The sequence below is a fragment of the Lagenorhynchus albirostris genome, chromosome 1, assembly GCF_949774975.1.
Source record: "Lagenorhynchus albirostris chromosome 1, mLagAlb1.1, whole genome shotgun sequence".
Taxonomy (NCBI): domain Eukaryota; kingdom Metazoa; phylum Chordata; class Mammalia; order Artiodactyla; family Delphinidae; genus Lagenorhynchus; species Lagenorhynchus albirostris.
In genome coordinates, this window is record NC_083095.1 from 39,723,601 (window position 1) to 39,737,159 (window position 13,559).

The following is a 13,559-nucleotide window of genomic DNA, read 5'->3' on the forward strand; positions in this document are numbered from 1 at the left end:
AATTTGTACGTCAATTTTATGTTCCTTAAAGCATATAAATCAGAAAGTTTGCTACATTTAGAAATAATTTACCATCATACATGTTTCCTCAAAAATAACAAACTATAACTTTAATGTTACATATAAATACCTTTGACTCAAAGCGACAGATAACACATTAGGGCTTCTTGGATGAGATTTTTCTGTCTGTTCTATGACTCCTTTTCCTGCTCTGTTTGGTGAGGCTGTCCGACTTCCAGTGTCACTATATGGTGATGTTGTGGCACAAGTAGTTTCTTTAGGTACGTGGGGAGGAGATGGAAATGCAATCAATATTTTAATGTCTTCCATACCATCTTTTGTCACTGTTTTTAATTCATCAGTGGTGGCTGTGGTAGTGTTGGTGGTTATAGGAGGTTCCTGCATTTGAGTCGGCTGGAATACTGTAATTGTGCTCGCACTTTGAGGAGTAGTAGAACTGCTTTCCAATGGTGACAACTGGTCGAAGGAACGTAACTGGAAGTCATCATCCATTGGGATATAAGGAGCTAACATCTCCAAGTCTAAATCAGTGTCCTTTAAAACAACAAATACATGAGTTTTTACAATGGCCACACCATATAAAAGAAAAACAAGTTAAACCCAAAGCCAGTTTTGAATAATATATATAATAAACAAGTTCATATACCTGAGTGGAAAATGGATTCTTTGCTTCCGTGTCTTCAGCAAAAAGTTTCTCTACCAATTCCAACTTGAATTCATTGACCATATCACTATCCACATCAAAACAATATTCACTGGGACTGTTAGGCTGTAAAAAGAATTAATATATTTACTTTTCCCTGAAGAAGCTTACATAAATGTTTTGCTGGTTGGTAGAATGTGAAAACCTAATCTCAGAGAATACACAACAAAGTCTGTCTCTTCTATCAAATTTTATCTAACTAGTGAGAAATGAGATTTTTTGAGCTTCAACTTATAATTCTGTCAATACATCCATTTCTAACTGTATGTAATATAACAGCATTTATAAGATTAAAAGATGCATTTATCTGCTTATTCTAAAGAATAAAACTCACCTAATAATTCAACTCCCAAATGGTACCTAACTGGCCAATAACCAGATGATATACTCACTGGAATCTGCGTAATGAGAGGCCATACTGCTGTGGTGATCTACCTAAAAATCTCACAGCTACTCTGGGGGGCAGGCGAGGATAGGGCTGGAGACTTAAGTTCTTTACTTGTATTCACCTTAATGAATGCAGTACTAGTTTAGTTTTCAGCAAGAATTCTAACCAAAAAACTATAGCTATGTATTCCAAGCATAAACTTTTGCTTCCCTCATCTTAACATTTTTGTTAGATTTACTTTTTATGGATTAAAAACAAAATGACTCGAACATTTTTGTGCTAGGCAAACTGAGCAACCAGAGAGTAGGATATATTTTCTAGAAGGCTATGAGATGTCAAATCTCCTACTTTTAGCTTGCCAGTTTGAGTCAGTAAATATTTAATGTAAAATAATATACCACTTTTTTTAGGCTTATTTGAGCCTCATTTGTCAAGTCATAATATTCAAATCTGAGCTGCCGTACTCATGAGCATGTTTTTAGACATAGGAAGCTCTGAAATGAAATCATTCTAGATTGAGAAATAGAGCCCTATATGATACCTTCAGTCTTGGCCTAGCCTAGCCCTTAAAGACTATTTTTATTGTTTATAGAAAAACTAGTATCAAGACAGAACTTGAATTAAAAAGTTACTAAGTAATTTTTCTGAGTAAGACTTGGTGAGACTTTCATGTTACTCTTATCCAGAATGTCAAAATAGTGACGGAAATTGTGCTAAATTGGGCAAAGAGCTTAGAGTCCTTTCCCTTTTAAGCCTTGCTAATAATAAGCCCTTTGCCACTGGATAATTCTCCAACTCAAAGGGTAATATGAATGGGCTTAGATCATTCATAGGCACACAGTATTGTTCTCTGTGGATATCTAAGTTCAAGACTTTTTTTGTCCTACTGATATAAATACACACAGGAGCAACATATGTTTTACATTTTGCCTTATGTTAAGGCAGCTCATTCCCATGTTCCTGACTGTCTTTGAGCCTAAAACATGGACTGAGGTCTAAGTCAGGCATAGCTTTTGTAGTAATTTTAAAAGTGCTAAAATTCATAGAAACAAAACTATGACATGTGGTTCAAATTTATATATATGTCCCTAAACATTAAAATCTGTAAGTTATCCTTTTCTTGTTCTATCATGACACCTACCTCAGGTGAACTTTGTCTGGTGCTTCCATCAGAAGGACTAGCTGGCTGATCTTGAATCTGGGGCATGGTGAAAGAAAGTTCCAGTGACTCTGGATTTGGTTCTAACTTTAATGCAACTTCCTGATTGAGTGCAGGGTCAGCACTACTTCTAAGTGGCTTTGGAGTTTCAGAGGCAGGTAATGGAGACATTGCCAAATTTATATTCTGTAATTTCTCATTGGATGAGGGGAGCATTACATCATTATACAATGGAACTTCCTCAAGTTGTTGTTCATCAGTTTCTGTGTCTGTAGGGGAAAAAATTAGTCAATTTAAAGACTATCTAGATTTCAACATATACAGAAATGTATGCCCCCTTTTACAAAAGGTTTATCTAGTTCACTCAAGTAACAAAAATGTTACCAAATTTTACTTAATCCGAAAGTCTGCAGATATTATGGTATAACCATAAGTCTAAGTTCTTTCCAATCCACTACTGACAACTTCTATAATCTATATAGCATAAAAACTCCTTCAATTCCAACCTTTTCATACCTTTTATTCATTAAAATTTAACATAGTTTGAAATTACAGTTTTCTTTTTCAATGTTTGATTTCTGGTATGACTGCTTATTTATCCTTTAATGCAACTTATGCCTACTGCAGTATACCTGCTAACTTGTGAAAAAATATGACAGTAGGCTATAGAAATAGCAGAGCTTATTAAAAGTGAACAATTAAAAGTGGGAAAAAGAAATACCTTAAAAACACTTTGAAGCACAATTTCCAACAATGTGCAAAAGCAGGAATGCTGAGAAATTACAGGGGCAAAGACCACAATGTCCAAATGATTACCAACAAAAAATGTTAAAGTTTAGGCAATTAACATAGTTTAGGCAATTAACAAAATAACTAAAGACCCACCATTGCTGCCAAAATCTAAAGATATGATTGTGTCTCCAGCAGCTGGGGCCAGCAAAGTTAAAGCATCAGGTTCCTTCTTAAGTTTATCAAAGAGACTACTTGTATCTTCTGATTCAACTTTGGTGAATAGCTGAGTCATTTTCATGTCTGAAGATTCAACTGGTTTGAGGACACATTCTGTTTGTTGAAGGGAGAAAATCAAGTCGTGCTGAATAATACCACTGTCAAAAAAGAGAGATTAGTAATTCTTAAATGAGCACTTGACACAATGTGGGGGGGAGAAGGACTCTGAAATGGCCTTGTCTCTCAAAAAAATACAAAATTCTGTTTTATAGAAAGGAACATATTAAGATGCCTTAAAACATCTCTCATGCCTACCTGGTCACATTCAGGGTTTAAAATACCAATATGAAATAAAGACCTATTAAAATTCACAATACAAGATAATTCAGGTATTTGACTAATTTCAATTAAGAAACTTCAGCTATTCCTTTGAGAAGATTGGTGGTGACAAAGAAATGTAACAGTCAAGTACATGTAGGACGATAAGCAGATCTTTTGTGCCCACATGTAAGGATATTGGCACAGAAGAACTCTTTGACATTCATATATGAAGCATGACCTAAGGATGGCCCTAGAATATAAAGATATATAAATGACAAAGGTCCTTCTATGAGGGGCACTGTTTTTTCCTTGGTGGTAAGAAAATGATCTGGTGATACCACCTACAGGATAGAGTTGAACAGAGATGATGAACAACAGCTCCATCTTCATGTTTGGCTTAATTTTATTGCTCCTTTAATCAACAAACATTAAGTGTTTACTATGTGAAATGAACCGAGGATACAAAGTTTAAAATATCTAACCCTTGCCCTCAGGAAGTTTAAAACCCATTGTGAAAGTATGTGTGCAAACAACTGAAATACAAAGTGATAGTTGCTAAAATGGAGAAGGTTTGTGTCACAGAGGCCAGTAAGCTGAAACTTGGACTCAAGTAGGATCTGTTAGACAGACTGGGATAGGGGAAAAGAAGGACATTCCAAGTGGGTGATTCTTATATAATGGGAAGGTCACAAAAGAACTCTTTTGCCTAAGGATGGTGTCAGAAGTGGCAAAAATAAAAACCAAATGATGAAAGTCTTCCTAAGAGAGGGGTGGCCACAGATTTTAGAAAGAAGGCTAAATCTACAAAAGCATGGGAGTACAGAAAATAATGACAAATGATGCTATGCAAGTAGGCAAGGGTTTATTTTGGGGGTGATAAAGGGATCTTTAAAACAACTCTAAGGAAAATGAGATGATCAGATATCCATGCAAGAAAACTCAGCCTGGTGGTAATGTAGAAGATGGACTAGAAGTGGGCAATTGCTTACTGAAATAGATCAAATGAAAGATTAGTTTATGATATCCATAATATTCACAAGCCAATCATCTAAGAGAAGAGTTCATGAATACACACGAGCCATGTGTCACACATACAGCCTTTTACAGTAATTTCACGTAGAATTTCAGTTAATCCTCATTTTAACCTTTTGAGGCAAGGATTCCTAAATGGATGAAATTCAGAGAAGTAAGGAGACTTCCCCAAGTCATGGAGCTAATGAGGGACAGAGGTATGATACAAACCTAACTATTCCAGGGCCAGAATTCTTCTTATAAAAATAACATAGCTGCCTTGAGATAGTTTATGCTGATAGCTGTATGACTAGAACAAATTAATCCATAGGAGATCTGGTATTTTTTTCAAAGTCTTTTAAAAAATGGGAATAAAAAAGGATGGGGATGAATAGCTACTGATGGTAATTAGTGGAATCACTAAAATAGCTGGCCTAGAAACTCAGGTCAGAATACTGAAAACCATAATTAGGTAGAAATGTGAAAATAAAATAAAATTCAGTGAACATTTATAATCTTTCTATAAAAGAAAAGAGAGTATTCAAAGACTTACTACTTGTTCCCCCCAAATATTTATTTTCCAAGCTTACCTCACAACATAATTTACACATACAATGCACTGTGGTTGAGAGTTCTTAGTGTTATATATGACAGTTGCTTGAGTTTCAACCCAGACATAGCCACCTCTTTTGGCAAGCATCCTGTACTGTCCTGTGGTGACTTGTCCTTTAGTAAACACTAGGAGTGAAAAGGAAAAGAGTTATGTAGAGAAAATAACTTTGAATTTTTAATCGAATGAATAGATGCTGAATGTTGATCATTGTTTTAGAAAAAAGGAGAAATGTTTAATAGAATCAGTTTTAACTGTTTAAATTGAGAGACAGAGAAAACACCCCAGGATAGCTGAAAATGTACCTATTTCATTCTTCTAATCCCCCCAATAAACTCCTTTCCTGCCAACCTTCACTTTAAATAAGATGAAAGCCAGGGATGAGGGACAGCAGCAACTAAAATTCCTTTAACTACTTACAGGTTGAAAGTATCAGAAATATTAGAGAATGAATAACCCTGATTCCACAGAGAACATTCAACAAAGTGGCACTGCTATCATTTCCTTAAATTCCTGCTGTAGTTTCCAGAGAACCAAAGATGCTTCAAATAGATGTGCTAGCATATTTGAATCTCAGTTGATATCATGCTGAAGTCTTCTGGCAATTTAGGCAATCTTAATTATTGATTTGGGAGAAAGTACTAGATAAATAGTAACAATGATATCATCATGAGTATTGGGACCCTGACTCTGGACTTAGGCCCGTTTTGCAGTTCAAGGCTAATCATGCTAACTCAGTGACATTCAGGCATTCCCAATCACACTGGGAAGTCATGTTTAGGTACAGATTAAACAGGCAATTGAGAAATTCCAAAGTTTTACTTATCATGGGATCCTCAAATAACATTCATATGAGTAAAACTGAGCATTATGTCTTACGTCAAGTGTACCTGTTTCCACTAACTAGTGCATGATGTTGATCATATTTGCATTCATTGATTCACTGAACAGTTATTTTCTCAGTGCGTTCTTTGTGTTAACCGTTCTGAATACTTAGGTAAGAATTCTGAAAATGATGCTATATTCTATGATACATATTTTTTAGATTTTGTAAAATGCCAGGGTAGTTTTATATATCATTAAATGATTCTGCTTTAACTGGTATTGGTTACAATAAATACAAAACAAAGATTTAATGACCCAGATCACTTATGAAGTTGTTTATTAAAATGTGTGGTCTAGGAAGACTGGTTAATTTTAACCAAAAAGTTAGATATATAACCAAACAGTAGAAATTGCAAGAGTTAAATAATTAGAATATCTATACTTACTATCATGATGAGTTTTGGTCAGATGATCAGAGTCCAAAGCATGATAATATTCATAAATTGAGCGGCCCAAAAGTTCTTCTGGCTCGTATCCCATCAATTCTGTAATTCTGTTAAATAAAAAATGTAAGTAAGAATAAAAATGACAGAAACTAACTAATGAAGGACATTTTGCTTCTCCAGAGTAACTGATATGCCTTAATCTTATGGACAATTGAATTTTCAAAAATAAAGAGCATTCTTCTTTGTTTAGATAAACTTATATCTCACCTATAGTAACTCTACAGTTACTAAATGCAGCACCATGCATTTCTTTAAGCCCTAAGGGTTCATCCTGCTATTTAACCCTTTTATCTGTTACCTATTTTTATCATGTTTTATTGTACACACTTTTGCTAATAAGACAGTTAATTAATGTAATAGATAGATATGAAGGTCTGCTAAATTAAATGATAAAAGCTTTAAAAGTAGTTAATGACATTTAATTTAAATTATAGACTAAACCCATAACATTATTCTACCATACAACCAGATTCCTTTTGTGTGTGTATATACTAAATCAGATTCTTTATATAACAGTTCCTCTAGGCAAGGCTTTACACTTTGGGGGATCAATATCTACTACAAAATTTTAATATAGGAACTAAATAAATTCATATTTTGTTGGTTTGGGTAGATACTCTTGTACTTAGTTTTTGAAATTACATAAAATTATAGGAATTCATTTCAGATGAAACTGTGATATCAAAGTGAAAACGAACTGGAAAATAATCCATTTACCCATTCTGGTTCCCTGGGAGTTCCTTTAGAACAGAGACTAGATCTTATGACTTCCTCTAACCACAGTCTGAAATGGAGCCCATTTCATGAGAAAAAGAAAGCTGTCTTCTTAGCACTATGCTAAACATAAATATTCTCTCCTTTTCAGGGAGCAAAACATGAGTTAAGTTCTTTGATTTCTCAGACTTTAGGATTCAAAGGACTTTCTAACTGAGGCACAAGCAAAAGTTATATAATGCACTGTATCCAAAAAACCAGCTAACTCCAGAAAACACACAGGGGAGATATCCTTCTCCTAAAAAATGTATAAAACTAATACTGTTTGTGTTGTCATACCTTAAGGCAAGATCTGCCATAGTGTATTCCAAAATAAATAAACAGATAAATAGCTGAAAAAAACAGAAACTAAACAAAACTAAGCCAAAATCCAGAATTCTTTACTAAGGGATATCTCTAAACACATCTACACTAGGTGGCAGCATTACAAAGGAAACTACTGTTACAAAAACCCAAAAATCCTATTTCTTTAAATTATGCTTTAAAAATGATTTTAATTGGTCTCATATAGGTTATATGTTTGAATAAAACTCTCATGGAATTAAATTTTTTTCATTATTTAAACCTTTATATTCCCGTATGTGCCTGGCGTTGTTCTAGATGTGAAAATGCAAAGGCAAAGTATGGTGAATTTTCTGGTGCACTTACCACAGTACTTATGAAATTATGTGGCAAGTGCAGTGATGGGAATCGTGCAGGAATCAGAGGAACCAGCCCTATCCATGATAAGGAATGGTGGCGGTGAGGGACAGCTTCTTATAGGAGACTTATGAGTTGAGTATAAAAGAGAGTCAAAGAGAGAGCAAAACCATTTCGGAAAGAAGGTACACTACAAGCAAAGCCAGAGATGAGAAAATGGTCAACACTGTACAGGCAACAAATACTCTGACGTGGTTAGCAGGGGGAAGTGGGGAGGTGAGGCTGGAGAAGTAGGCAGGAGGATGAGATTAATGAGAGCTTTTGTGTATCACATTAAAGAGCTCTGATTTAATCAGATGTCAATCAGTGCTTCTCAATCTGAGCTGAGGTATGTCTATCACTAAAATATAAACATCAAAATACAGCATTATTTTCCTAGGTCAATTGTATTCATATTTGAGGGAGAAAGGTCAAGATAATTTAACATTAGAGAATTACATAGCTTTTTATACCAAAAAGGGGAGGAGTGATCCAGAAAGTTTAATCAAAAAGTGTTTTTAATGGACTAGGAAACCTGTAATCTAAAGCAACTGTGCAGTACAGGATTCATTCATTCTAAGTATCATGGGGTGGGAATTAAACTTCATTTCTACTTTAGTGCCAGTTGTCGTGCCACAAACATAGTAGATGCTCAAATGTTTGAATGATTATAAGTGGAAATTAGTATAATAAATAATAGCCATTTGTGGGACATTTTGGATATAAGAAGTTTGATATGTTAGATTTTCTCAAAATTGAGAAAAATTTTTTCTATATCTTGGTTCTTAGGGGTTATAGCTGTGAGAAGTTCCTAAAAAGAGCTCTAACCAGAAAACAACAATCTCCTGGTCAGACTCAAAACCTTACTTGGTTGGTCTCTAAGCAGGCTGCCTTTACCCCTCTGCCACGACCATTTTGCTTATTTTCTAAGATAACCAGAAGGGGAATGTCACTCCCTTTCTTGTTTTCTCATTGTAGCTCCATCACTTTTCTTTCTCCCCAGCCCACCCCTATACTTCATACTGAGTTCAAAAAATAAAAAATAATTCCTAAAAAAATGATGGGCCATCTCTGTTCTATCATACATTGACATAAATGCAGGCAGTAAACACCATAAAATACTTCTTAGCTCTTCTGTCTTCATTCTTCTTAAAGCTAACCCCAGTGGTGAAGCAGTCACTATGCGTACTAGGCACTCAACAAACTCCTTACAACGGCCTTTTGAAGCGTGACCCTTATTTAACAGATAAGGAACATGAGATTTAGAACAGTTAAGTTGTAACACCCAGGCCACACTATAAGTACCAGGACTGCAAGCCAGGACTGAATCAAGAATTATGTGATTCCAAAGCCAGTGCTCTGTCACATTTTCTTGTCCAGTAGGGCTGGGGCTTCTTATCCACTTCATGTTAGAGCTAAGGGCTTCAAATCGGTTTTCTCACATAATGTTCAAGTTGAAGATAATACAGATACATGTATTATACTCTAAACAAACTGATGCTCAAAGAAAAGTAGTAATGTGTCTAAGATCATCTGGATATAGGCAGCAAAGTCAGAAGTTAGTAGTCTGGGTACAGAACCTATGCCTTCAGCCACTGTGTTACACAGTCTTACAGTAAAAAATGGGACAACCAAGCAACTAATTACAAAAGCTGAAAAAAGGTTATGACAGAGTATGTATAAGGAATGGTAGTTTTTTAAAGAAACAAGGAAAGCTCTACAAGTAGATGCAGTAGGTGGCTCTTGGAAGCTAAGTACGTGTTTGGAGTTGAGAAAACCATCATTGCACTAAGACAATAGTGCATGTGGAGTTCTCTGGCTGTAGGGTGTTGGGGGCCGCATCAGAAGGGGTCTTCCCCTTCTCCTGATTAATTTGGAGAAGTCAGCAGGGGCCAGATCATAAATATCTTTGCTTGCCATGCTAAGAAGTTTAGATATATTGCATAGGTCTGTTTTTCTTTCAGCTTTTCAAAATGTATGTCTTCCTTTGATAAAAATCTCCTGCTCTTATAATATTTTTTATAAACAAAAGTTTTTTTGTGTGTGAAGATGAAGGGAAGCAACTGAGGCATTTTCACATGACATGATATGATTTTCACATGAGGAATTCCACTTCTTGGAAACCTGGATGAGATTAAAAGGGCACAAATCTGTTGGCAGAGATGCAGTTAGGAGACTATGGCAACAGTTCAAGCCAAAGGTAATAATAAGCTGAAGAACTCAATGGCAGGAAAGCAAGAGTGGAAGGAAGGAATGGATCAGGAGGTATATGTACATAGTAAATCTATTAAGATTTAGGAACCAACTGAGTGTAGATAATGAAAGCAAAAGAAAAGTTAAGGACGACTTCCCAATGTTTGCTGGAGTCATGTGTCTACAGTGGTATATTAATCGTGATAGGCATTAAAAGAGGAAAAGCTGTTTCTGAAGTGTTGTTTAGGGGTAGGAGTGTTTCAGTCAAGTACAGAAATATTTAGTCTATAATACAGAAGAATATCCAGATAAAAATATCAAATTGGCAATTAAATGGAAATAGTTATGAGTAGAAATTTGAGAAACAGCAACAGAAACCATGGGCAAGGATGGAGCTGCTCAGGAAAAATATGTAGGATGAGGAGATGACCAAAGACTTTCCTTTCTAATCCAAACAGAAGTAATCCTTCCTCAAATTATGCACTGTATATCTCTAAAATATATTTATCTTTTCTTTAAATAAATTAGAACCCCTAAAGGAAAAAGACCTCATCCTAATAATCTCTGGATAGCACCTGCTAGAGTAAGTATGTATGGTACATAGTAAATGTGCAATAAATGTGGCTGAATTAATCTATAAAGTTAATTTTACTAAATTCTAGGATGTATGGTTGTATTCAACTTAAGTGGAAGAAAGCATACATAGTCTTTATTACAGTTAATAGTTAAAAAAAGTTCTGTGGACTAATTAAAAATTTCAAGTTATATTTTATATTTCATTTACCTTTCATCACAATAAGAAAACTTCATATCCAGACTGTGACGACTGAGAAAAGTCTTGCTGTCTAAAGGAATTTCAATATTTGACGGATGAGGAATGGGTTCACAAATCAGCACCAAGCATGTCATAGGTGGTTTCTTATACCCACATTGAGATTGGTTACTATTGGTATCATATACATGAATATGGCCTGTGCAGTGAAGTACCTATGTATAAAGAAAAACAAAGCAGTTTTTAAAAAAATTTATGCTAGTAAAAAACAAAATGCAGAGACAGTTGAGTCTGACATGGCAAGTAAGCTTTGATAAAATTTACTGTCATTAGTAGATTACTACATTTTTGAAAATCAATAAATGTTTTCCCTACAACACCACCCATGACCCCTCAGGCACCATAAGATTACTCTTTAAAAAAATTTGCCTTCATACAAATCTGAGCTGATTTTTCACTCATCTGGTCACTGTTTGATGGTTTTTTTTTGATCTGATGACTGTGTTTCAACACTGAGCAAAGAAATGATACAACAACGAATAGAAAATTAATCTCTATCAAGATTCAAACACTGGGTGGTTGGCAAAGCCAGTAGCATCACAATGCACATAAGTTCATGCCTCAAATTGGTGAATTACTACACTGTTTGGATGTTAAATCTATAAATGCCAAGGAACAGTAAGTTTTTCCCTCATAGTTCTAATGCTATCTTAATTTTATTTATTTATTTATTTTTGGCTGCACTGGGTCTTTGTTGCTGTGCACGGGCTTTCTCTAGTTGTGGCGAGTGGGGGCTACTCTTTGTTGCGGTGCGCGGGCTTCTCGTTGTGGTGGCTTCTCTTGTTGTGGAGCACGGGCTCTAGGCATGCGGGCTTCAGCAGTTGTGGCACATGGGCTCAGCAGTTGCAGCTCGCAGGCTCTAGAGCACAGGCTCAGTAGTTGTGGCACACGGGCTTAGTTACTCCGCGGCACGTGGGATCTTCCCGGACCAGGGCTCGAACCCGTGCCCCCTGCATTGGCAGGCGGATTCTTAACCACAGCGCCATCAGGGAACTCCTCTAATGCTGTCTTAATATTAGAAATGTCAAGATGTATTAATTTATCTATAAATCAAGTGCATTCACAGATCATTTTTACTTACTTTCCATGTTGCAGACTTTATGTTCATAGTTCTTCCCCGGCTAGTTAGGGTACACTTCATTCTGAGAAAAAAGCTCCGCTGTGTATTTTGCTCTTTACCCTTTTTCACAAGGCCTAATGAAAACATTAAATAAACTTAAAAAACATAATTAAACACACAAATTTATTACAGTAAGAATAGCATAGTCCTCAGCACCTAGGTGCTATTCAATGAAAAGTGTCAACATGAGCACAACTGCTTTGCGCATTTTAACATACCCAAGGGATTTAACACACTTCTAGTAAGTAATGGGTTCACAGTAGTAGTGATTCCCTGAGTTGGTGGGATGAGAATCCATATTTGGGATAGCACCTAATCATTTCACATTCAAGCCAGTAAGGTTGGTCAAATTACAAAGAAATATAAACACTGTATGAATTTGCCCTATAACTGTGTTATCAGTGTACAAAGCACACCCAAAAAAAGAACTTCAGCAAACTCCTCCAAACTTTTACTAGATGTGCTAGCTCAATTTATAATAAATATTCTGTATATTTACAGAACTTTTAAAACAGAAAATTTCTCTTCAATAGCAAGTAACATTTTTATATATCTGATTTTTCTTAAATCTTCCTGTAAAGCAAGCAGGAAATTATCTCTACTTTGTTACTAGGAAAAAAAAAAACATGTTGAATGACTTTTCAAAGCAAAGTTAGATTTAAATAAACTCAAGTCTATTTACTCCCATTCCAAGCCTCAGATAACTAAAAAAAATGAGATTAGACTCAGGTGACTAAACAAACAGCAACTTGATTTCTCCTCTTCCTTGATCAGTCTGATTCACAACAAATACAAAAATATTCATTATGCAGGATCTGGACTAGATACTTCAGGCAATATAAAGATGAACAAGACACAATGCCTCTCCTGAAGAAGTTAAAAATTGAGTATACGTAGTGAGGCCAATGACAACAATATGATGTAGAGTAAGCGCCCAAGGCTTACAAGAACTCTTTAAAGGAGTACAGAGAGAGATTAGAAGATAACTTCTAGTCAAGGGGAAATCTAGTCAAGGGGAAACCAAAAAGTCCTTCTTAGAAAAATAGACATTAGAATTTCAGTAAGTAGAGATGAATAAGAAGAGTATTCCAGGCAGAAGAACAGAACGAAAAACAGAGAGGTGAGAAAAAACAGCACATATTTGGGGAACAGTGCATAGTCCAGTTTGACTATAATATAAAGTACATGCAGAGGAGTAATGAGACAAACTTAGAAGGGATGGTTAGGCCTATAACTATAGAGGGCTATGGATGCCACAATGAGGAGTTCAGCCTTACATATACAAAATACAGCTTCTAAAAAATTTGAGTTGGGAAGCACAATAGGAACTTAAGGAACATTAATCTAGCAGCAATATATATGATGTGTTAGAATACAATGATGGTAATGAGGGGCTGAGCAGCAGGCAGTAGAAGTGAAAAGAAGGGCAACAAAAGACAAGTGAAGAGGTAGAATCTATAAAAACTCAAA

The 13,559-nt window shown here is 35.5% G+C and overlaps 1 protein-coding gene and 1 long non-coding RNA gene across 3 annotated transcripts in view; one reads left to right on the forward strand and one right to left on the reverse strand.

The window, feature by feature from the left end:
* LOC132515351 (uncharacterized) overlaps window positions 1-13,559 on the forward strand; it is a 35,526-nt gene that overhangs the window by 8,016 nt on the left and 13,951 nt on the right. The window contains exon 2 of the long non-coding RNA XR_009539146.1: window positions 10,666-10,720. This is a non-coding gene — a long non-coding RNA (uncharacterized LOC132515351). The remainder of the gene's footprint in view (window positions 1-10,665; window positions 10,721-13,559) is intronic.
* HIF1A (hypoxia inducible factor 1 subunit alpha) overlaps window positions 1-13,559 on the reverse strand; it is a 41,681-nt gene that overhangs the window by 5,083 nt on the left and 23,039 nt on the right. For both annotated transcript variants that reach the window (XM_060141750.1, XM_060141760.1), the window contains 8 exons: window positions 12,051-12,163; window positions 10,922-11,124; window positions 6,433-6,539; window positions 5,142-5,289; window positions 3,157-3,377; window positions 2,254-2,540; window positions 668-790; window positions 131-555 (listed from right to left, as the gene is read on the reverse strand). In XM_060141750.1, the coding sequence (XP_059997733.1) occupies window positions 131-555; window positions 668-790; window positions 2,254-2,540; window positions 3,157-3,377; window positions 5,142-5,289; window positions 6,433-6,539; window positions 10,922-11,124; window positions 12,051-12,163 (1,627 nt within the window). The remainder of the gene's footprint in view (window positions 1-130; window positions 556-667; window positions 791-2,253; window positions 2,541-3,156; window positions 3,378-5,141; window positions 5,290-6,432; window positions 6,540-10,921; window positions 11,125-12,050; window positions 12,164-13,559) is intronic.